The following is a 22,550-nucleotide window of genomic DNA, read 5'->3' on the forward strand; positions in this document are numbered from 1 at the left end:
AAACAAAGAGGAGCAGGGAGAGAGAGACACAGAGACAGAAGAAGAAACAAAGAGATTAAAAAACAGAGACAGCAAAAGAGAGCACAGAGAATCCAAGAGAACCGCACAGTCCGCTGTCTGGGAGCCAGTGTGGAGGAGGCCCAAAGTGCCTGGGGTTCAGATGACTGAGACCCCGGCCAGCTGGGGAGTCAGTGGGAGGCCAGTGGGACCCAAGACTGAACGCCTGGCTGGCCACTCAGCCCCGGTAGAGCGGGGGCAGGCCCAGTGCACCCCAAGGCCAGGCAATGCCACCTCCTCCCCTCCGGGCCCTGTGAATCCCAGGCCAGGGCAGGTTCATGGGACAACCCCGCGCTGCCGGGATCTCCCTGCAGCTGGTGTGTGGGGTAACGAACATGACACATAACTCGGCCCTAACTTTCCTAAATGCACCCCTTGAAAAATATCTTAGAAAAGATGGTCCTTGGGGAAGTAATGCCTGCAAAGCATGCTGGAGCTCCCCTTCATGGACAGCCATGAGGCAGCCTGGGAGAAAGTGTTACAGCAAAGAAGCCTACTGACCGTCCTTTTTCAAGATGGTTTATCACAGCACCCCCTCCTTTTTTATATGCACCACCTGCCTGCACCCTTTGAAACATTATTCTACTCTTACGAAACTCTGCCTTCTCCAGATTCCAAATTTCCAAAGAGCCCGTCTGATATCAAGATTAAATGATCAGTAGGTTAAGAAAAAAAAAAAAAAAACCCAACCAACTTTGATGTACAAAGTGAGATGGGGAGACAAGGAAGGGGGAGACGAAGTCAGGGAGTGGAATGTGCGAGAGCTTCACCAAAGAGGGATCTGAATCTTTCAAATCCCCAGGAGGGTTGTGCTTGGAGCACAACAGACACTAAATTTTGCTTGAAATGAAAAAGGAAACAAAACAGAAGAGTAAACAGCATGGTGTTAAAGAATGAGATGGTCCTGGATCTGCAATCTGGCGCAACTGTGGAGCTGTGTGCCTCACGGTGAATCCTGAGACCTCTCTGTGCCTCGGTTTGCTAAGCTGAAAAATGGACCTTATTAGGTTCATTATATATTATACAGGGTTGTTCTGAGGGGAAAGGATAAAAATGCACGCCAACACCAAGCACATAGTACATGGCCCTCACCAAACAGACAAGGGAGGGGACAGGTGAGAGACTGGTGACAGGAGGACAAACCAACAGGGCTGGTGCTTTGAATCAGGGAAGCGATTCTACAGACCTCAAGCCACACCAGGCAGGGCGTCTTTTCTGCTTAAGTGGAGGTGACCCACTTAAACGGTACTTGGGACAAAGAAATAGAGACCCACAGAAGGGGCAGGAAAGAGAGGAATCCAACTTCAATTACATAAAGTGAGACCAAGTTTGCTTCCCCTGTGGGAACAAACTTGCACTTAAGGAGTTGTTTTGCCTTCAGCTTTCCCTGTGCTGTGACCGTAATTGACCTCTACATCCCGCCATCTTACAAGGTTCTATTTCTCTGTCTCCATTTATTATTCAAAATAGGAGCTGTTCTCCCAGAGAACTTTCTGGGCTGTAATCAAATCCTGCTAAAAGGTAAAAAAGAAAAAAAAAAACAAAAAAACAAAACTACAGCATTCATTCACATCTTAACCGGGGGCGGGGTGGGGGGTGGTGGGGGAATAATGAGAAGAGAGTCCTAAAAATACTTACATTCAAAAAGAGAAAAGGAGGGCTTCCCTGGTGGCGCTGTGGTTGAGAATCTGCCTGCCAATGCAGGGGACACGGGTTCGAGCCCTGGTCTGGGAAGATCCCACATGCCGCGGAGCAACTGGGCCCGCGAGCCACAATTACTGAGCCTGCGCGTCTGGAGCCTGTGCCCCGCAACAAGAGAGGCCGCGATAGTGAGAGGCCCGCGCACCGCGATGAAGAGTGGCCCCGCTCGCCGCAACTAGAGAAAGCGCTCGCACAGAAACGAGGACCCAACACAGCCATAAGTAAATAAATAAATAAATAAATAAAAATTTAAAAAAAAAAAAAAAGAGAAAAGGAAAAAATTCAACCCTTAATCCTTAAAATAAGGATTTAACCCTTCTCCTTAAAATAAGTGACTTCTTAAAAGTCTATAATAGCATGAAAAGACACCACTGAGAAGAAACTGTGTATCTTTAAAAAAGTTTATTATTTGGTGCGTGGGGTCATCCTCTGCTCTGTGAAAATGAAGTTCTCACTTAGCAAACATTTACGGAGCAGCTACGATGTGCCAGGCAGGGTGCTGGGCACTGGGGACTCAGAGGTGAAAACGGGGCCTCTACCACGTGCCCGCCACCAAGCACCTTTACCGGCAGCATCTCGCGGAGCCGCCCAAGCGGCTAGTGCCACGTTACTCTCCACCTGATCGAAGAGGAAACCGGGGTTTCTGAATAGGGCAGACCCGGTCCTGACCGTGAGGTCCTCAAATACTCTGGCGGTCTGGGAGGAAGGCTAGTCCGGGGTCAGCAGAAAGTGGCAACGAAGGGGTAGGGCAGCCTCCCACAAGAGAGGCCTCTCGTGGGCTCCAGAACTGAAGCTGAGTTTGCGGCTGCCTCCCTCCTCTGTCCCCGTCTGTCTGGCTCTGGGCAGATGACTGGAGCGGGCCTGAGGCAGTAACAACAAGGTCAAGATGTCCCCTTGGGGCCAATGCCCAAATGGCCAGCTCTTCCCAACAGCCTTCAGGACCGCTTTACTCCCTCCTCACTTCTGGCCATCACAACCTGCCCGCAGGAAAGGATCTGATGATGGTTCGAGCTGCCTCTGGGTAAAGGGATGTCACTGCCTTGAAGGGCAATCAGACTGGAAGCAAGAGGGAGCCTGGCAGGAGGAGAGAAGATGGGCTTTCATGTCAGAGGGGCCCAGGGAAAATCTGGACTCCACCACTTACTACCTGTGACATTCCCTCATTCACTCAATAAGTCAACTTATATTTATTGAGCACCTACTATGTGAATCAATGGGATTCAAAGGGAGCAGAAAGAGACATGGAACTTGCCCTCAAGGAGGGGCACCTCATGGAGATACTGATTAGTGAGAGATAAATGTAAAATCACAGCAAGAGAAGAAGGGAGAGATACATATAAACATCACATTCAACACGGAAAATCTGACCTGGTCGGGTTTCCTGAGGAGATGATGGGTAGATACTGAGGGGTGAGTTACCTGGGCCCAGAGCCTTATTCCAGGCAGAGGGGACAGCAGGAGCAAAGGCCCCACAGAGGGAGGAAGCAAGGGACCCGGAGCAGAAGAAAGCCGATGGGCTGGGGGCCCAGCACCGTGGTGGAATATAATGAGAAGTCCAGCGGGGCCTGAACCCTTCTGCATCTCAACTGCCATGTTTATTAAAGAGGATGCTAATCCCACTCGACTCATAGGCTTGTCTTCAAAATCAAACGAGAGAATGAAGTTCTGAAGACCCATGTGTGCCTGACACACTGTCGGAACTCCAACGGATGCTGGCGCTCAGGAAGGGTTTTCCTGCAACAGATGGAGGAGGATGGAAGAAGATGCTAGTCCTCCCAGCGCCCCGAAAGCTTGCACGACGAGATCTCTGGGTCCACACCCAGCCGAGCGGAGCCCCATGAGCTGCCAGACAACCTTCTAGTCTAAATGTGGATTTCACAAGGATGTTATTGACAGTTCTGGTGTAAAAATAAAAATGGGAAGCAACTCAGTATCCATCAATGGGGGCCTGGTTAGATAAACCTTGGTATTATCAGTTCAAAGGAATACAATGCAGCTCTTTAAAAGAAGGATGCAGGTCTACACGCGAAGTACAATAAAATGTCTAAAGTACATAGATAGGTGGGAGGAAAGTAATATACAGAACAGGGGATAGAGCCGCTACTGGTTGTTAAACATGTAGGTGTGTGCGCGCGGCTTACTCAAGCAGTGCTCATCTCTGGAAAGACAAACCCAGGACGGATCACTGTTATTGCCTCTGGGCAGGACAATAAAGGGCCCGGGATAGGAAGGAGATTTATTTTTCCCTGATCATACCCTTTTATACTACTTGGCTGTTTAGCATGGGTGTAACAAGGTTTGTCAAGAGTCCAAATTTTGACAATTTTCAATCGTTTAAAAAAAAACATATAGTCTTTCACAGCAGACAGATCCAGATCTGTCACTCCTCACCATGACTCAAAAAAACTATTAAAAAAATTATGAGACAAGAAGAAATTTGAACACCAAAATTCGTTGGTATAGACGAATTATTGATAATGGAGCCCTGACCATGATACTCTATTTGTTTTCTTCATTTTTATAGCTATACACTGAAATGTCTACAGATGAAACTGCCTTGTATTTGATTCAAACCAATATGGAAGGGAAAAGCAGGTACTGGTAACTTGAAATAAGATTGACCATGACTGACAATAGCTCATTTGAACAATGGCTACATGAGAGTGCATCACACATCCGCCGACCTTCGGGTGTTTAACATTTGACATCATAAGAAAGTTTTAAAGCAAAGAAGAAGCTATTATAAATGTGCACAGAAGGACAAGATGCTCTCAGCAACATGATTTGCAGTAGCAAAATACTGGAAACAACCTAAATGTTTATGAACACAACCAGATTTAAAGTATTGTAGTATTTCGTTCAATAGAGAATTAAAGAATCAAGAAAGTGAACAAGCTAGGTCAGGATTTCTCAACCAGGGGTGATTCTGTCCCCCAGGGGATATTTGACAATGTCTGGAGACATCTTTGGTTGCCATGACTGGGTGGGGTGCTACTGGCCTCTAGTGAGTAGGAATCAGGGATGCTGTTAAACATCCTACAATGCGCAGGACAGCCACCCCACAAAGAATTAAATGGCTCAAAGTGTCAAGAGTGCTGCAGTTTAAAACCCTCTATTAGATCTATGTGGGATGGTCCTCAAACCATAATACTAAATAAACATAAACACACACACACACACGGGGCAAACAGATATGAACAAGTATACCATGTAGGTAAAAGTTACACAAAACCGAAACTATTTATTTCTATGGAAATTTATCCATGTAGTAACTATAAAAACAGGGAGGAGGGCTTCCCTGGTGGCGCAGTGGTTGAGAATCTGCCTGCCAGTGCAGGGGACACGGGTTCGAGCCCTGGTCTGGGAAGATCCCACATGCCGTGGAGCAACTAGGCCCGTGAGCCACAATTACTGAGCCTGCGCGTCTGGAGTCTGTGCTCCGCAACAAGAGAGGCCCGTGCACCGCGATGAAGAGTGACCCCTGCTTGCGGCAACTAGAGAAAGCCCTCGCACAGAAACGAAGACCCAACACAGCCAAAAATAAATAAATAAATGAATAATAAAAATAAAGGAATTCCTTTTTAAAAAAAAAAAAAAAACAGGGAGGAGAAGGCTATATGCCAATTTCAGAATATCGATTATAGGTACAGGGCATGAAATGGTGCCAAGGGGACTTTGACAGATTCTGTAGCATTTTATTTACTTTACCCCCTCCCACCCAAAGGAAAGCAAATGTGCTAAAGGCTAATGCACGTAAAATCTAGATGGTGGCAACCTGGATACTCCCTCTTTTAGTGTCTGTACTTTTCCATACCCTTGACATTGAACAAACGTAACAGCACGGTTGTGAGCAGCAGAGGCTGGGTGGACCGACAGATGGTGTGGGCAGAATGGCAAGGCCAGGGCCTTGCCGGGTGGGAGCACTTACCGGCCCCCGAAGGTCGATGAGCTCCTGCCTCATCTGGGACACGAGGGCTTCCTTGGCCACCAGGGCCCGGTGCAGGCGCTCATTGAACTCGATCAGCTCCCCATGCATCTCTGCCACCTGCAACGCACAAGCACCACGTAGTGAGGCTCGGAGGGCAGACCCTCCCCACGATTCGCCCCGCCCTCTCCGAGCCCATCACTTGTCAGCAAGGCATCAGGAGGTTGTCGGGCTGGAAACAGTAACACTGCTTATACTTACAGATTAGCTACGCAATCCACTCAGAAGTTGAATACGTTTTTGACTTGGTTGGTTTTAACATTATGGACTCAACGGTCCCCAGTTTATGGTCACAATATGACTGTATCAGGTCATTTTTGGACCTTAGGCTTTTATTCTTAATAAATGAATAATTTTCTGGCAAAGGCTTTCTTTCTCATCCGAGTTGTGCCTGTCAAGAATTTCCCCGCTAATGGTACAAGTAGAATGACCGACCATTTCTGTTCATCAGGGCCTTGGTTCTGAAAACCAAGAAACCAGAACCGGAGCCTTGTTGAGGATGGTGACAGGGAGGGTGACAGACACACCTGCAGCAGCACAGCTGCCCTATGGTCACTGCTCATTCTATGCCAGGAAGATATTATTGCTCCTACCTCACAGAAAGAGGAACAATGTCAGAGGTGTTTAAGGAGCTGGGTCACAGTCACATAGCTAATAAAGGGCTGACTCTGCAGCCCTGGCTCTTGACCACTGGGCCACACTCCACAATCCTGCCACTCCACTGTTTAGCCCATTCAGGCCTGCCAAGAGCCTGCGAATTTATCCACGTTTCAATACTCTTGGCTGATCCCAAATAAATAAAAATGGAGGTTGCGATACGACAGCCCATGACTGATGTACAGAATCAATAACAGATCTTTCAAGCTGTAACTTACAAACAGAACAAAGATATCCCATATGGTCAAAACATACAGTAATTTCTCTGATTACAAGAGTGATCTTATTGGGACTTAAAATCAAATTCAACTGTAATTTATTTAAATGTTTTAGAGAAATGTGAGAATGTAATCTTGCCGTGCTCATCAGGAACCCTAAAGGAAGAATCTGGCGAGCATCTTACAGAGAAGCGTCCCAGAATGCAGAGGTCAAGCAGACCCCACCTAGCCCCTGTCCCTCCGCCCTTCTCAAAAGATCATCCCTCCTATACCCCAGACTTCAGCCAGGTACTTACTACATTCTATATAACACATAAATAATATCAGACCATTTATAATAAGTATTCTATGTGAAATATAAAACATACTGTCAGAATAAAGAAAGGATGTAAGGAGAAGCTTTGTGGGAAAAAAAAGAGTAACCTGACTCTTGATGCTTCAGGTGGAATAAAGGGAAGCCCTTTTTATTTTTATTTTTTGGATATGTTATATAAAGGGTAAAAGGCATAGAAGGAAATACACGAAGATATTAACATTAGTCAAGGGGTATTTTTCTTTCCATTCTTTCTACTTTTCTTTACTTTTTAGTTTCCTAATAATTTATCAGAGAGAATAACCACTTAGCCTCTTTAAAAGAATTAAAATTTTTCACCTGAAAGTAAGGGGAGCCAGGTGTAATCAACGTGAAATTTATCAGGTTCCCAGCCATAATTCTGACGCATCCATTAATTTGCTCTGTGAATCTCCACTCAAATGTCATCCCCTCTCTGTCCCTCAGATGCTCACCTTTTTCAAACCAGTGTGAAATGCGAAGTGAAAATGGCATAAAAGACACTGCAATAGCCATGCAATTAACAAATGGAGAATAAGTCACTGAGTCTTTTAACCAACGTTTTTTGGTCATACAGACCTAAAGTTAATATTCCCCGGTTGCCTTATTCCTTTTGTATAAAAAAAGCTTAAGATGATCTTTTGGCCTTTCACAAGCAAATACAACATCACTAATAATGCCTGTTCGACTCCTCCGCACAGAAATCACATAAACCCTCCATGAGCTTCCTCAGGGCTGAGAATCCATTTACCACACAGTAAGCAGGAAACATACACAACTGCCAGTATCACTGCTAAATACCAGCTAATATGCCCCCACAAAATGCAAGCTTTAAATAAGTGCCACTGTCATTTCTAAAGCAAAGCAGGGTTTTGCTTTGTTTTTGTTTTGTTTTGTTTTGTTTGGCAGTGGAAACCAGAGTGTTAAAACAATTCTCCGTAAGTGCATAAAACACTGAAACATCCCAGTTTCAAGTGGTGTTTATCATGAGCCGTCAAAACCCTGGTTCTCTTTTGCAGCCAGAGAGTAACTTGACCACATCAGACAAAGCTTTCATTTCACTAGGGAATGGGGGGAAAAATCCTATGGAACTGAGGAGACACAATTTGATGAAATAATTTCCTGCAGTCATTAAAATGGCAATGCTCATTGTTACTAGGCAAAGCTCTGAAACCCTGAATTTCTCCATTACATACATATCCCTACAAACAGTTACTGTTATAAACAGCTTTCATCTTACATAAACCATACTGAGCTTACTATTCCTCAAATAACTCTTTCCAAACTCTAGCATAACTAGAAATGAATTCAAGACTCAGAGAGAGCCTCAGAAGAGAAATGTGAGATCACAAATTGTTCCCATTATCTTCAAAATAAAAGGCAGAACCACTGCCTACCGGAATTTCTATGAGGCTCTGAGGGCATTTACAGGTTTCACCTGACCTTCTTTCGTTATTCTCCATAGCTGCAGGGAATAGGATAGAGACAGGGGCCCTCCAATCCTTTCTCCACCAAGCAGCAAGAGTGATCTTCCCAAAGCAACAGCTGATGTTGTCACCTGCTGTTTAAAACCTTCAATGCTTCTCACTGTCCTAAGGATAAAAATCCACCCTCCTTCCAGATCCGGCGCCGGCCTCTCTCCCTAACACCATCTCCTGCCCCTTTCCTCCCAACAACTCTCCCTAATGCCACTCAGCCCCGCGGGTCTTCTACATTCCATAAACATGCTGAGCTCTAGGAGGTCACCCTGTGGACAAAGAGGAGAAAGACACAACCAGCAGAGGAAACAGCAGGTGCAAAGGCCCAGAGGTTGGCAGGGAGGTAGCTGAGAGAGGCAGTTAAGGGCTCAGACTCTGGTGCAAGACTGGTCTTGGCTGGATCATTTAACAGTGTGCTCCTGTACGAGTCACTTAACCTCTGTGAGCCTGAGGCCCGTCACCTACAAAACGGGGATTAAAAACCACGCTCACCAGGACATGGCAGCAACCTAAGTGGCCATTGACAGATGAATGGATAAAGAAGATGTGGCACGTATACACAATGGAATATTACTCAGCCAAAAAAAGGAACAAAATTGAGTTATTTGCAAGTGAGATGGCCGGACCTAGAGTCTGTCATACAGAGTGAAGTAAGTCAGAAAGAGAAAAACAAATACCATATGCTAACACATATATATGGAATCTAAAAAAAAAAAAAAAGGTTCTGATGAACCTAGGGGCAGGACAGGAATAAAGACACAGACATAGAGAATGGACTTGAGGACATGGGGTGGGAGGGGGAAGCTGGGATGAAGTGAGACTAGCATCGACATATATATACTACTATATGTAAAATAGATAGCTGGTGGGAAGCAGCTGCATAGCACAGGGAGATCAGCTCGGTGTTTTGTGACCACCTAGAAGGGTGGGATAGGGAGGGTGGGAGGGAGACGCAAGAGGGAGGGGATATGGGGATATATGTATATGTATAGCTGATTCACTTTGTTATACAGCAGAAACTAACACAACATTGTAAACAATTATACTCCAGTGAAGATGTTAAAAACAAAACAAAAAAACAAAAAAAACATGCTCACTGCATGGGGCCGCCGTGTGGATGAAATGAGCTGCCGCCCTTTAGCAGGCTTGGCACATGTCTGCACGTGGCAAATGCTCAGGGAATGAAAGCTCGTTTTCCATGGTGGGTGATCACGTGAAAGGGACATGAAAGAGGAGGAGGAGGAGAGGCAGGTCTCCGGAAGCCACATGGAAAAGGGCCACATGTTCCATAACAAGGGGCTCAGACGGCTGTGGAGAGAGCCTCACCGTCTCCAAAGCGAATGTCACCAAGAGAATGGCTAACCGTCCGCCAGGCGCTGTTCTCGGTGCCGGGGCGCAGGAAAGTCATGGGGTTCACACCCTAGAGGTCAGACAAGCTGGACTAGAGCCCAGAGAGAGAGGAGGACTTGGGAGGCGGGGTATCGGGAAAGGCCTCGCCCAGAGACAACACTCAGGAGTCACGTCTCAGATCGGCCTTGACACGTGCCAGGCAGCCTGCTATGGCCGATCCACGCGCTAAATCACAGCCAGGCACTCACTGCGAGCTGGCACCATCAACGCTCAGGGCCACTTTAGAAGTCTGTCGCGTCTCTTACTACTCTCAGCAGTTGTATTTCCTTGAAAACGAATCTGAAGGCGGTTAAGGAGGAGGTGCCATTTGACAACACTAATGACGGTGACAAAGTCAGAGGCGAATGCCAGGTGGAGGTACACTGACCACAGCTGATGCAGCTTCCAACAGAGCCCAACGTGGGCCAAAGCACTGGGAACTGAGCCCCGATTCTCTGAAAGGCCCACGGGAACACGTGGATGGCAGCAGGTACGGTTCCCAAGTTATGTCTGGAAGGTGCACAACTCATGAGCTAATAAGGTGTGAATGCTTATCAGTCAACATTTGGGTCTTGTCGTTGAGGCTGGAGAGAAGACGGCAGAAAGATTTAAGAAGTTTAAGTCACTAGGCTGTTTGGCAACATCTGTCAAACTTTTGAAATCACTCACCTGTGGCTTAGCAAACCCCTGCTGTGGAGTAGCCTGTGCCTCTACTTGCACATGTGCTCAAGCAGAAGTTTAGCTCCAAATGGCTGGAACCCACCGAAATGCCCAACCACAGGGAACTGGTGAAATCTGTCAGGTTCCACTGCTCTCTCCCACTGCCTGCCACTTGGCAGACATCACTAGTCAATCACGGCTACCTTCCTCAAGAAGATACCCAGGCAGCCCTAACCAACTGATCAGTGTGTTGGCCTACGTGATGACACCTATTTAGTATCCCTGGCCTAAAGGGTCATCATTGACAGGGAAAGGCGTCATCAAGGTGACATTTGAGTTGGGGTTTGTAAGATGATGTCTTTGGAGCTTCAGGAGACTGAGCAATCCCTTCCAGCTGAGGCATCAGGGAAGATGATCTCCAAAAATAATGCGTCTGTGAAAAAGCTTTTAAGTCTGTGAAAATCCCAGGAATTATCATAATTACCTGCCAAATCATGAAATGATTATAAATTAAAAAAAAAAAGCCTCTGGCACTTCCTTTTATATCAGAATGTTCTATCTAATCACATTCAAGTAAATCTTGCTTCACTCCTCCTTTAGCTATCTAACCGAATTAGACACTTCCTGATTAATTAGACCAAGACACTCCCAAATTTTAACAGCAACTGAGACTCTTTTGGTCACATACTCAAACTCTCTGAGAATGTTCACTTGATGCCTCAGAATCTACCTCAGTTTTATAAAACACACAAACTGTTTGTGGGTCCCAGTGACACTGGCCGTGGGGAGGGATCTAGAACCTCCCTCTGCGGTGAAGACACTATGCCCACCTGGGTAAAGACAAAGCCCTAGCCAGTGCCCACTTGCCTTAATATACTTTTGAACACCAACTATTATATCCATCAGCTCATGTGACCCTCGCCACCCTCCTGTCAGGTGGGCAGGGCCTCCTATGGATGGGGCCTCGAGGCTCAGAGAGGTCAGGCTGTGAGTCGAAGGCATCAGAGTCAGAGCCACTGTCTGTGTTCCCTGCCCTCCACCCTGGGGCACAGGAGAAAGCTGAGCCCTTCAGGGGTTAAGGAGATGAGTCAGTCCCACAGAGCAGAGGGAAGCAGCACAGTGTGGACCAGTGGCTCCCAAAGCAAGCTGATCATGAGTTGCTCGGAGGGCTTCTGAGAAATGCAGATTTCTGGGCTTCACTCCCAGAAATGCTGATTCAATGTGGGGGAGTCCAGAGCAACACTTTTTAAAGACCCCAGTGACTGTGATGATCGATCAGACTTGGGAACCACTGTCAAAGACAAAGGGGAAGGATTTCACACACTCAGGTGTGAATTGCAGTGGGGCCACTCCCTAGTTTTAGAAACCTAGGTTTTTCAGTTCATCATTTGTAAAATCGGGATGTCACGGAAGCTCCTCCACTTGTCAGCTTTCAACTTCCAGATTCTCAAGGAGGTGAACAAAGGCACAGCCAGAGAAAAACCACATCAAGCCTGCCGGCCAACACCAGATGGCAGCAACCACCACGCGCAGCGCTGTTACTCCTGCGACGGCAGAGTTCAGTCTGCAACCGAGGGGGCTGTGAACTGCGGCAGGGATGTGAGCTGTCTGCTACCCACCTGAGGCAAGCACAGAAATTCACAATAAGTGTTTCGAAACATCTGAAGCAATTTCATATTGGTATGAAATCCAGGAATTCCGGAATTTTTCTAGTTGGTTTTTTTTTTTTTTTTGTATTTTACAAAAGTACCCATTTGCAATGAATTGGAAATACTTAAAAACAAACAAAACCAAAACCAAAAAACCCAAAAAACCTGGCTCTTCAGCACAGATAGTTTGAGAAGCACCTATCGACAACACAGATGCTATACTTGAAACAACGTTTTGCATTAATAATTATTAGAAACAATGACTAATAACGATGAAAAAAGCCAGAATACGGCCATTTTTGGATAAAATTTGTGAAGAGAACTGAAAAGAGAAATAAGAACCAATGTTATCAACATCTGTTGGTCTTTTAGATGTATATACCTTGTTTCCTTGTACAGAGTCAATTTAGGCTTGAAGACTAAGAAAATCAGGAACGTTAACTGAAACAACACATGTCCAGACCTAGCTGAGGTCACAGATGTCTTCAAAAAAAATTACAGCTGCCATCGCTCTCTTTGAGACTGATGGTGGGCCTTTCCCGCAGCTGCCTGATCATGCCCATCTCCCAGAGGAGGAAGGAGAGGCTCAGGAACTGAGCAGCAAACCAAAACAGAGGCACAAAGAAGGTAAACACCTTGCCCAAGGCCACACAGGAAGCAAGCAGCAGAACTGGTTTTCAAATTTCTGAGTCCATGTTTTGGACTTTCTACCCTGCTTCTCTGCATATACCATGACCAGGATGCTGAGCTGGCATCTCAAGATACCAGAGGACATGGAGAAGGTGATAAACCTGGGATCAAGTACAGAGAGCATTACCCAGGTAAGGGGCACCATCACGCAGAAGCACGCGCATACACGCGCACACTCTGGGAAAAGGCACCGTCTCTGGCTGCTCCCGAGGCCCGGTCTGGCTTATCACAGACCAGTCTGCAACCAGCCCCCTCGGAGGGACCCTGGCAGTAAGGGAAGGAGCGCCCAGGGTAAACAAGAACCTTAGCAAAGGCAGGAGCTACTGTGAAACTCAGGGTCCAAGGAGAAACCCAGAAACTTGGCCGGCAGCCAAGATGGGCCTTCTTCAAAGTGGTCATTGCTTCATGTGAAGGCACTGTGCAAACCAGTGTGTAAATGAAAATTCCAACATGAAGACATTCCAGGGGACTGTCAGGAATACTTGGAGATGTTTGGCATCAACGAGCCCTCCAAGCAGGGCCTCGAATCAGGTGCAGAAAAACGAGGGGCGTGAAGGTCAAACCCAGGTCCTGTCTATTCACTGCCGTGTGACCTCGAGTAAATTACTTCACACCTCTGACTCTTGGTATCTTCTTTGTAAAATGAGGGTATCGTTCCCTATTGTCCAGATTTGTCATGAAGAACAAAGTGATGACAGAGTTTGGGGAGCGCCCGGTGCCTGCCACAGTGAGTGATCCTTAATTTATCGTAACGGAGCGCCTCCTCGGGTCTGGCGGTGTTCCAGGTGCTTTACAGGAGCAGGCACCACCGCCTGGGAGGTCGAGCTTTATGCCCATTTTACAGAGGAGGAAAGCAAGCCTCAGCAAGGTAAAGCGATTGCCCAAAACCAGTCTGCTAGAGGGGGGCCGGTGTGATGCGGGGCTCGGGGTCCTGCATCTCCCGAGTCTCCTGTTTCCTTGTGGCTTCCAGCCCACCTTGCTCTCTGATTCTGCTGTGTGGGGCTGACCCCGGGAAGGCGTGCAGGCTCGCCCTGACGAGGCAGAGCTCTGGGATCTCGGGACTGATCCTCCTGGATCACTGTCAAGCTGCCCAGTGACAAGTTCACCGGGAGCCCAGGGAGCAGCTGCATCCTCAAGTCCACCGAGATAGCCCCATGGGGGCTCCATCCGCAGCGCCACTGAGATAAGTAGAAGCCTGCAAGGAGGCCGAGGGATAAGTTCCCGTGGAAGAGAGACTTCCTTCACCTCCTCTGTAACGAGCCGTTCTGTGCTCAGAACGCCGGGCTTGAGAGAAGGGATGCTTAAAAACATTTGGCTGGTATTATGGTTTAATGGGGGAGGAGGAAACACCCAGAACTCATTAATTACGGGAAGCCTCTGAGAAACAGATGTTATGTAACTGTTAAAGCCCAGCCACAGAGCTGCTGGGTCCCTGTCCCCGACGTTTGCCCTCATTTCTCCCGACACCCGACCATTCAGAGAATACACCGGGCAAGCTGTTGAGAAAGGTCACACACGGCAGCAGCTGCTACCCACCCAGATAACACCTTTTCTTTCCTGCTTTCCACTAATGGCCCTTAAAGAGCAAAGGCAGAATATACGGAAATGGCAATAATAAAAGAGCAGCCAACACCTTCCTGGTGGTTGTTTGAGACAAATGAGCAAGGACAAGGGAAAAAAAGCAAAAACAACCCTGAGCCCCAGCCCTCTGCTGAAAGATACGTTCCTATCAGAAGAATAACACAAGAGGCATCATGCATCTGTGGAGGTTTTTTTAAACAGGTTCCATCAACTGTCACCCATCCTGGGACTTCCCTGGCGGTCCAGTGGTTAAGGCTCCGTGCTTCCACTGCGGGGGCCACGGGTTTGATCCCTGGTCAGGGAACTAAGATCCTGCATGCCTCGCAGCACGGCCGAAAAAAAGAACCTGTCACCCATCCTGGTGGCATTACCAGAGGGGTCGCACAGCCTGGTGTTTAAGGCACAAACTCCAGAGCCCAGTGACCTGGGAATCCCCCCCTCCTAGCTGTGACTTCGGGCAAGAAGCTTTCACCAACCTGGGTCTCAGTTTCTCATTCATAAAATGAGGTTAACAGTGTAGATTTCACAGGGTTTTTGTGAGATCTGAGCAAGGTGATATATACGCAAGAGGTGCTCAGCTAGGAGCCCACAGGCACTGAGTGCTCCGTAACTGTTGGCCATTATTATGCCATTAAACCGGCACCAAGAAAAACATCCCGTGTCACTGGTCCCACAGAATCTACAGCCTTAACCACCTTCAGATCTGTCCCCACTCTTCCATCTCTGTCACCCAAGCCTTGGTTGAGAAGCCTCCCATCTCCCACCTGGACAAACACAACAGTCTCCAGCTGCCATCCCGCTGCCCTCTTGTCCTCCGCCCCACCCCCAAGCTGGCGCTCAAATGGCCTCCCTGTGACCCAAACCCGATCACATCCCTTCTCTGCTTAAAACATTTCACTGATGTTGACGAAGAAATGACAAGAGGTCTGCAATTTGCTTCAAAAGAATATGGAGGTGAAGGCAGTGGAAGGTTAGGCATGGAGTAGGATTGGCCTTGGCAGCTGGAGCCGGATGAGACCGTGTGATGGGTATAGGGGGTGCGTTACACTATTCTGCCTACATTAAATTTCTCCAGAATCCAAAGTTTAAAAATATCTTTCAGTGGCTTTCCACGAATTTCCCTGGCATGGCATACAAGCGATGGGAGGAGGGGCAAGGTGGGGAACGGAGGGAAGAGGTGGGAAGGGGAGAGAAAGAATATTTCAAGGGAAAAACCGACACTGATCATATGAGATTTCATCCTGCCCCTACACTTCCCTCTGTGCATATCTCCTAGAATCCTATCCACCCTTCAAAGATGAATTCATATCTCAGTTTACCTTACTCCCCAGATCCTTTGACACGTTCATCCATGTTCTCCATAAATGATTCCTCAAGAGTGTAAGAGCAGTTATTGTTTTCTGAGCACTTACTACATGTCAAGCACTTTCAGGGCCACAGAAAAAGGCTCTTTTGTAAGAAAAGGTGTGTCTCTGAGCGGCCACAGCCCCGCAGGGGCTCAGTGCGTAGCGCATGGGCTGGACACAGCTCCCACTGGTCCTGAGAACCACATGCCCTCGTGCAGTGTACAACCTGCACAACGACACACAGAGGCCTTAGACACTTTGCTAGGTGCCCTGCTTCTCCCATCTTACAGGGGAGGAAACAGAGGCCCAAAGCAGCTAGAACATTCGCCCATGGTCACACAGAGATGAGGGCACTAGGTGACGCCAGACCCACGCTCCGTTTCTTACACACGGCACCCACAGGAGGAGGTGTGGCCCTACGTGGCCAGCCTCCATGCACCCCAACATAGAGTGCTGCCTCCCAGGCCTGTCATGAAACGCAAGACCTCACCCGACTCCACATGTCTTCCAAGGGATGGCGGCCAAAGCCACTGACAACACCTGACACTTCTGGGGCTTATTTCTGCTGGATCAGTGAAGGGTGGGGGGCAACAGAGGAGAAGACGGTGAAGGCCCCTTTCTGTTAACACAGCAGATAATGTCATTTAGCTGCCATCGCACAGTGGTTGTAATTATAACCCATTACAAGTACAAAACACTGTGCTCGGCCGGGCTATGAAAACGGGTCAAGAATTACTTTAAAAGGCTTTGCTAGGTGTCCCTGGTGGTGCAGTGGTTAGGAATCCACCTGCCAATGCAGGGAACACGGGTTCAAGCCCTGGTCCAGGAAGATCCCACATGCCACGGAGCAACTAAGCCCGTGTGCCACAACTACTGAGCCTGCGCTCTAGAGCTGCAAGCCACAACTACTGAGCCCGCATGCCACAACTACTGAAGCCCACACGCCTAGAGCCCATGCTCCGCAACAAGAGAAGCCACCGCAATGAGAAGCCCATGCACCGCAACGAGAAGCCCGTGCACCGCAACTAAGAGTAGCCCTGGCTCGCCGCAACTAGAGAAAGCCCGCATGCAGCAACGAAGACCCAATGCAGCAATCAATCAATTTATTATTTTTTTTAAAGTCTTTAAAAAAGGCTTTGCTGCCCTCTCCTTTCAAAAGCACTGCTGTTACAGGCTTGCTCACAGAGGACAGCTATCCATTCCCAGGGATCCTGGGCTTGGAAGGCAGCTCGGTGCTGGCCTCGTCTGTCTCCCCAGCACAGAAAGCTTTCTCCAGCCTGCTGGTGGCGGGGTGGGGAGGAGGAAGGAGGTGGGGAGATGGAAGGGGTGGAAAGAGGAAGGGGAGAGGCCATCATCATCAAGAGCAAACATCTGCCGAGCGCACACCTGGGCCGGCCCCAGTTCCCAGCAGCGTCCCTCTGTGAGCTCATCCACAGACAACCTTTTGAGGCCCAGCCATGGCATTGTCTCTTCTTTAAAAATTCATCTTCAGTATCCGAAAATTCTCAGAGATTCATTCATTCAGCAAATTTCTATTTGCATCTACCAAGCCCTGTACATCTATTAAGTACTACAGACATAGTAGCAAATGAGAGAAAAATCCCTGCCTTGGTGGTTTCTCCATTCTAGTAGCGACACCGCCCCACCCCGACGAGGAGACGGAGGTGCACGGAGGTTCAGTCCTCGTCAAGACTAACGAGCTGAGGCCTTGGGCTCTGAACTTGGAGCCCACGCTCACCACCACCACGAGGGACCACCTCTTGGCTCTGGGGTGGTTCATTTATAAAGTTCCTCCTGTCTGCAGCCACTTCTGGAATGACTTCGTTCGCCTATGCAGTCATTCGCTGGTGTGCCAGGCGCTGTCCTGGGTTCTCACTGGGAGCTCACCCTCACCAATAGTGGAGCTGGCGGATATGCCACCTTCTCTCCAGGTTCTGGGCATCAGTGGTGACTCGGGGAGCTCCCTGCCCCTGAGGGATTCAGACACTGACAGTCCCCATACAGCACAGCCAGTGTCCCAGCCAGAACACAGTGGGGTCCCGGGGGCCAGAAGACTGTACACAAGGGGAGGCTTGCGGGGCGGGAGGAGGTTAGCCAGCAGGAGGCAGGAGAACCAGGACACGCCCAGGCCCGGCCGCGTCCGAACCGCAGCACTCCTGTGCCCCCCAGGCTCCTGTGCTATACAGTGGGGACCCATCGTGCTGAGCGGGCAGGGCTGGTGGGAGACCCAGATGGGACAAGAGCTGACCTCAGAGCCCCAGGCTGGCACACAGGAGGGGCTCACCCTGGGACAGCTTCTTCTCATTCTTGAGAACTGGATGCCAGACCTAGGAAGTTACATAATATCACAGATCTACCACTCGCTCCCCAATTCAGAGGTTTCTCCAGAAAATATTTCACCCTGAAGTGCTGTTTTTAAGTTTATTGTGCAGGGTGCTGGAAAGCACAGGATTTCATATAAAGATGTAAATCCTGAAGTTATGTGGCTCTTTGTCACAGTCTAATGTCTTCCAGGAATCAGGGGAGGCCGGGGCATTTTTAATCATATTCCTTCGGAAGGAATACATAGAGCCCTCCTGAATATTTTGAACACGGCTCGATAAATTATGCCCACGTTTCAAAAGAAAGACAGTAAATGAAAAACATTAAATTTTATGAGCATTGAAAAATGTTTCTCTCCCTGGATGGTCTCTTTCTCATACCAAACAGCACTGGCTTAAAGCTGAGAGGAGCCCCCTTCAGGTAACGACCGCCTTGCTTCTCCAGGGTGGACACAGTCATGCTGGGCAGTGAACTGTGGACACAGACAGCTGGACAGAAGGACACTGCTGCTCAAGTGCACGTGTGCAGTGTGGGCAGGTGCTGGAGGCTGAACTTGGAGCGCCTCCATACGGTGAAGGACGTGGACTGCCCTCCAACACCTTCCTTGTCAAAGAAACAAAGGTCTTGCCTTCAGCAAGCTAAACAGGTGATGCCTGGCCTAAAAAATTGATTGGCCTCCCACTTTCATAATGACTCAGCCCCCAAAACGCCAATGAGACATTCAGGTAGAAATCTATTTATGCCAAGAAAGAAAATGCCTCATACACCCAATTCCACAGCACGCTGAATACTCTCCACCTGCAGAGGCCTCAGAGGCTCCTCTGGAAGCTGCTGCAGAGAGAACACGAGTTTGGCTCAAGGATGCAGCAAATCAGGTTGAAGCAGCCGAGGAAGGGCCCTGGAGGTGTCACGCCACGGTGACTCAGCCCCGGAAACTTCCACTTTGCACCAGTTTCGTGGCAAGATCTGCCTGCTTCCTTGGTGCTTGTATTCCTAGAACCTGCGCTGGATTGTCCCAGACCTGGGATGAGTGCCAGCTGCCGGGTCAGGACTGCCAGTTCACAGGTTCTTCCAGGAGGCTGTCGCCCTTGCACTGCGGGGCAGACCACCCTCACTGCACAGCAGGACAATCCTTCTCATCTCCACTAAGCACCTGGATGAATGGGTTGGGAGATGGTCACAAGCTTTCTTCTTCTAAGCGAGATTTTTAAAAACCTCCTTAGATGACCTCAGCCAGTCCCACGGTTTTGGATAGCACCTGCACCCTGATGACCGCTAAATACACATCTCCCACTGGGACCCCCAGACTCATACATTCAACTGCTCATTCAGCAGCCCCACTTGGAATATTTGTTTAATTTACCATTTTATCTTTTTATCTTTTATGTTTTTGGCCGTGCGGCTTGCGGAATCTTAGTTCCTCGACCAGGGATGGAACCTGTGCCCCCTGCAGTTGAAGCGCAGAGTCCTAACCGCTGGACCGCCAGGGAATTCCCTTCACTTGCATATGTAATCGGCATCCCATACTTCAAAGGGAATGGCCTGAAAAGCCAACTCTTGATTTCCCCCCTCAAGCCTCCTCCCACTTGACAATTCCCAGCTTCCTTCCGTCTGCTCAGGCCAGAAACTTTGGAGCCACCCCGGACTCTTCTTTCTCTCATAGCCCACACGCAGTCCACAGCAAGTTCTGATGGCTTTCCTTTCAAAGCAGATCTAGAATCCAGCCACCTCTCACCACTTCCTCTGTCAGCACACCGGGCCCAGCCACCAGGCCGTCTCACCTGGACCCCAGCAAGAGCCCCCTGGCTACCATCCATCTGCTTTCAACAGACTGGTCACTGTCGCTCTGCTCAAAAACTCACCAGTGGGGACTTCCCTGGTGGTCCAGTGGTAAAGAATCTGCCTTTCCATGCAGGGGACGTGGGTTCGATCCCTGGTCTGGGAACTAAGATCCCACATGCTGCGAAGCAACTAAGCCCGCGTGTCACAACTACTGAGCTTGCGTGCCTCAACTAGAGAGCCTACGTGCCGCAAACTACAGAGCCCACGTGCCACAACTACAGAGCCTGCGTGCCACAACTAGAGAGGGAAAAAACCCGCATGCCACAACTAGAGAGAAGCTGTCACGCTACAACGAAAGATCCTGAATGCCTCAACAAGGATCCCGCATGCCACAACGAAGACACAATGAAGACCCAACGTAGCCAAAAAAAAAAAAGAAACTCACCAGTGGCTCCTGTGTCACTCAGGTCAAAGCCAAGTCCATACAACAGCCTGGGAGGCCCAGTCCATCCAGCCCATACATCTCTGACCTCGGCTCCTACAGCCCCTCCCTTCTTCACCAGCCTCATGTCTGTTTCTGAAACACCAGGGCCTTTGCAGAGGACTTCCCTCTCCCAGGTAACTAACCACCAGGCACATTCCCTCCTCCACCTTTGGGCCTTTACTCCAAGACTACCTAGCCAGCATGGCTTTCCAAGTCCACCCCGTATAAATTAGTCCTCCCAGCCCCATCACTCCCTGCGCTTGTTCTCATTTTTATGCGGCCCTCACTCCCATCTGACTACTGTTTCTTCAAACTCACTGGATCCTCACAAGGGAGAAGCGAAGGAGGGCAGCGATCTCTGGGCATGTGTGTACTGCTGTTCCCCAGGGTCTGGAACAGTGCCGGACACACAGTAAGCATGCAATAAATGTGTGTAGCATATGGGCAGAGAGGAACAGAAATTACCCATGAATGTTTTTAAATGTTAAAAAACATTCAACCACGTTAGAACTCCAGGGCTCATATCCACAGCGAATGACCTCTGCCTGCGATGAAGTTAGTGCTATAGAATGAACATTTGTGTCCCCCGACCACAATTCGTGTGTCAGAATCTAACCCCCAATGTGACGGTGTGAGGAGACGAGACCTCTGGGAGGTGATTAGGTCATGAGGGTGGAGCCCTCATGAATGGGGTTAGTGCCAGTCGTAGCCCATTCGGGCTGCTGTAACAAAATGCCACAGACTGGGTAGATGATGAAAAACAGACATTTATTTCTTATAGTTCTGGAGGCTGAAGTCCAAGATTGGGGTGCCAGCTTTGTGGGGTGAAGGCCCTCTTCTAGGGTGCAGACGGCTGACTCCTCACTGTGCCCTCATGTGGTAGAAGGAGCAAGGCTGCTCTCTCCGGGCCTCTTCCATAAGCTCACTCCTGAGGGCTCTGTCCTCATGACCTCAGCACCTCCCATGAGCCCCACGTCCTAGTACCATCACCTTGGGCGTTAGGTTTTCATCATATGGATTGGGGCAGGGGGACCACGAACACTCAGACCACAGCAGTGCCCTTTAAGAAGAGACAAGAAAGCTTGATCTCCACCACGTGAGGACACAAGAAGATGCTCATCTGCAAACCAGGAAGCTGACCCTTTCCCAAGAACTGGACCTGCTGGTGCCCTGGTCTCGGACTTCCAGCCCCCAAACTGTGAGAAATAAATGCCTGTTGTTTGTAAGGCACCCAGTCTGTGGCATTTTGTTACTGCACCCTGAACGGAGTAAGACGCCTCACTCAGGGGCTCTCCTCTGCTTGAGGAAAGAAGAGGAAGGTGATGGGGGAGGATCCAGCAAGGTGGGGACCACAAGCCTCAGGCCAGGGTCAAGGCCTGGTGGCGCTTCCCCGCTGAGCAGGGCCTGTCTTGTTGACCAGGCTGCCACAGGCCCAGCCCATGTGCTGGGACTCCCAGGTCCTGCTTGCACAACCTTGTCAGCCCAGCTCAGGTCATCGAATCACCAGCAGGAAAGCAGAAGGTGGCCGCCTCTCCCTTCCCAAGCACAGTACTTAGCAAACGACTTTAACTTGCTTTTTGCACGTCGGCATCTCCCGCCCCAAGACTGGAGGTGTTGCCGTCTGGGCAAGGGCTGCGCTTGGGCTCACTGCTCTGTCTCTGGGTCAAAACACAGCGATCTGTCCTCAAAGCCCACCGATGAATGGCCTGTCGGTCTCTGCAGGCAGCCCAGGGGCTCCGACACCGAGAAGAAGGGACGGCAATGCCTACCCCCACTCCCATCTGCTTGAGGGATGTTCTTCCACATAAATACAAGACCCCTCTCAACTCCTGCCCTAGGGGTTTCTGGAAACTTCTTTGAGGGATTTTTAAACAAACACCAATGATGTTCTGACCCAAGAGGTTTGAAATGGAAGAGACAAGAAGGCGTGTGGGTGCTGGATAGGGACAGGCTTCAGAGGCAAGGGGGCCTCAGGGAGGACAGCCTCCGTCATCCCCCCATGAGAGGGGGCCTCAGCTCCCTCACTAAAACAGGGTGACGGCGCCCACCTCATTGGGGGAGTGGGTGTGAAGAATCAATCCAATACACCGTGTACATAATGCTCCAGGGACAGAGCCGAGAACACAGCAAGCGTGCAATGGAGGGGAGTGAGGAAGAGAGGGGGAGAAAACACACGGAGGACGCACAGCCCTGGACACCCCGGCTCCAGGCCTCCGGAAC

At 49.2% G+C, this 22,550-nt stretch overlaps 1 protein-coding gene across 10 annotated transcripts in view; it reads right to left on the bottom strand.

The window, feature by feature from the left end:
- SNX29 (sorting nexin 29) overlaps positions 1-22,550 on the bottom strand; it is a 559,610-nt gene that overhangs the window by 209,814 nt on the left and 327,246 nt on the right. For all 10 annotated transcript variants that reach the window (XR_003623948.2, XR_003623947.2, XR_009005356.1 and 7 more), the window contains one exon: positions 5,687-5,803. Coding sequence is in view for 7 of the 10 variants with exons in the window: in XM_057528881.1 (XP_057384864.1) it covers positions 5,687-5,803 (117 nt within the window). In the remaining 3 variants the exon portion in view is untranslated. The remainder of the gene's footprint in view (positions 1-5,686; positions 5,804-22,550) is intronic.

The sequence above is a fragment of the Balaenoptera acutorostrata genome, chromosome 15, assembly GCF_949987535.1.
Source record: "Balaenoptera acutorostrata chromosome 15, mBalAcu1.1, whole genome shotgun sequence".
Lineage (NCBI taxonomy): Eukaryota > Metazoa > Chordata > Mammalia > Artiodactyla > Balaenopteridae > Balaenoptera > Balaenoptera acutorostrata.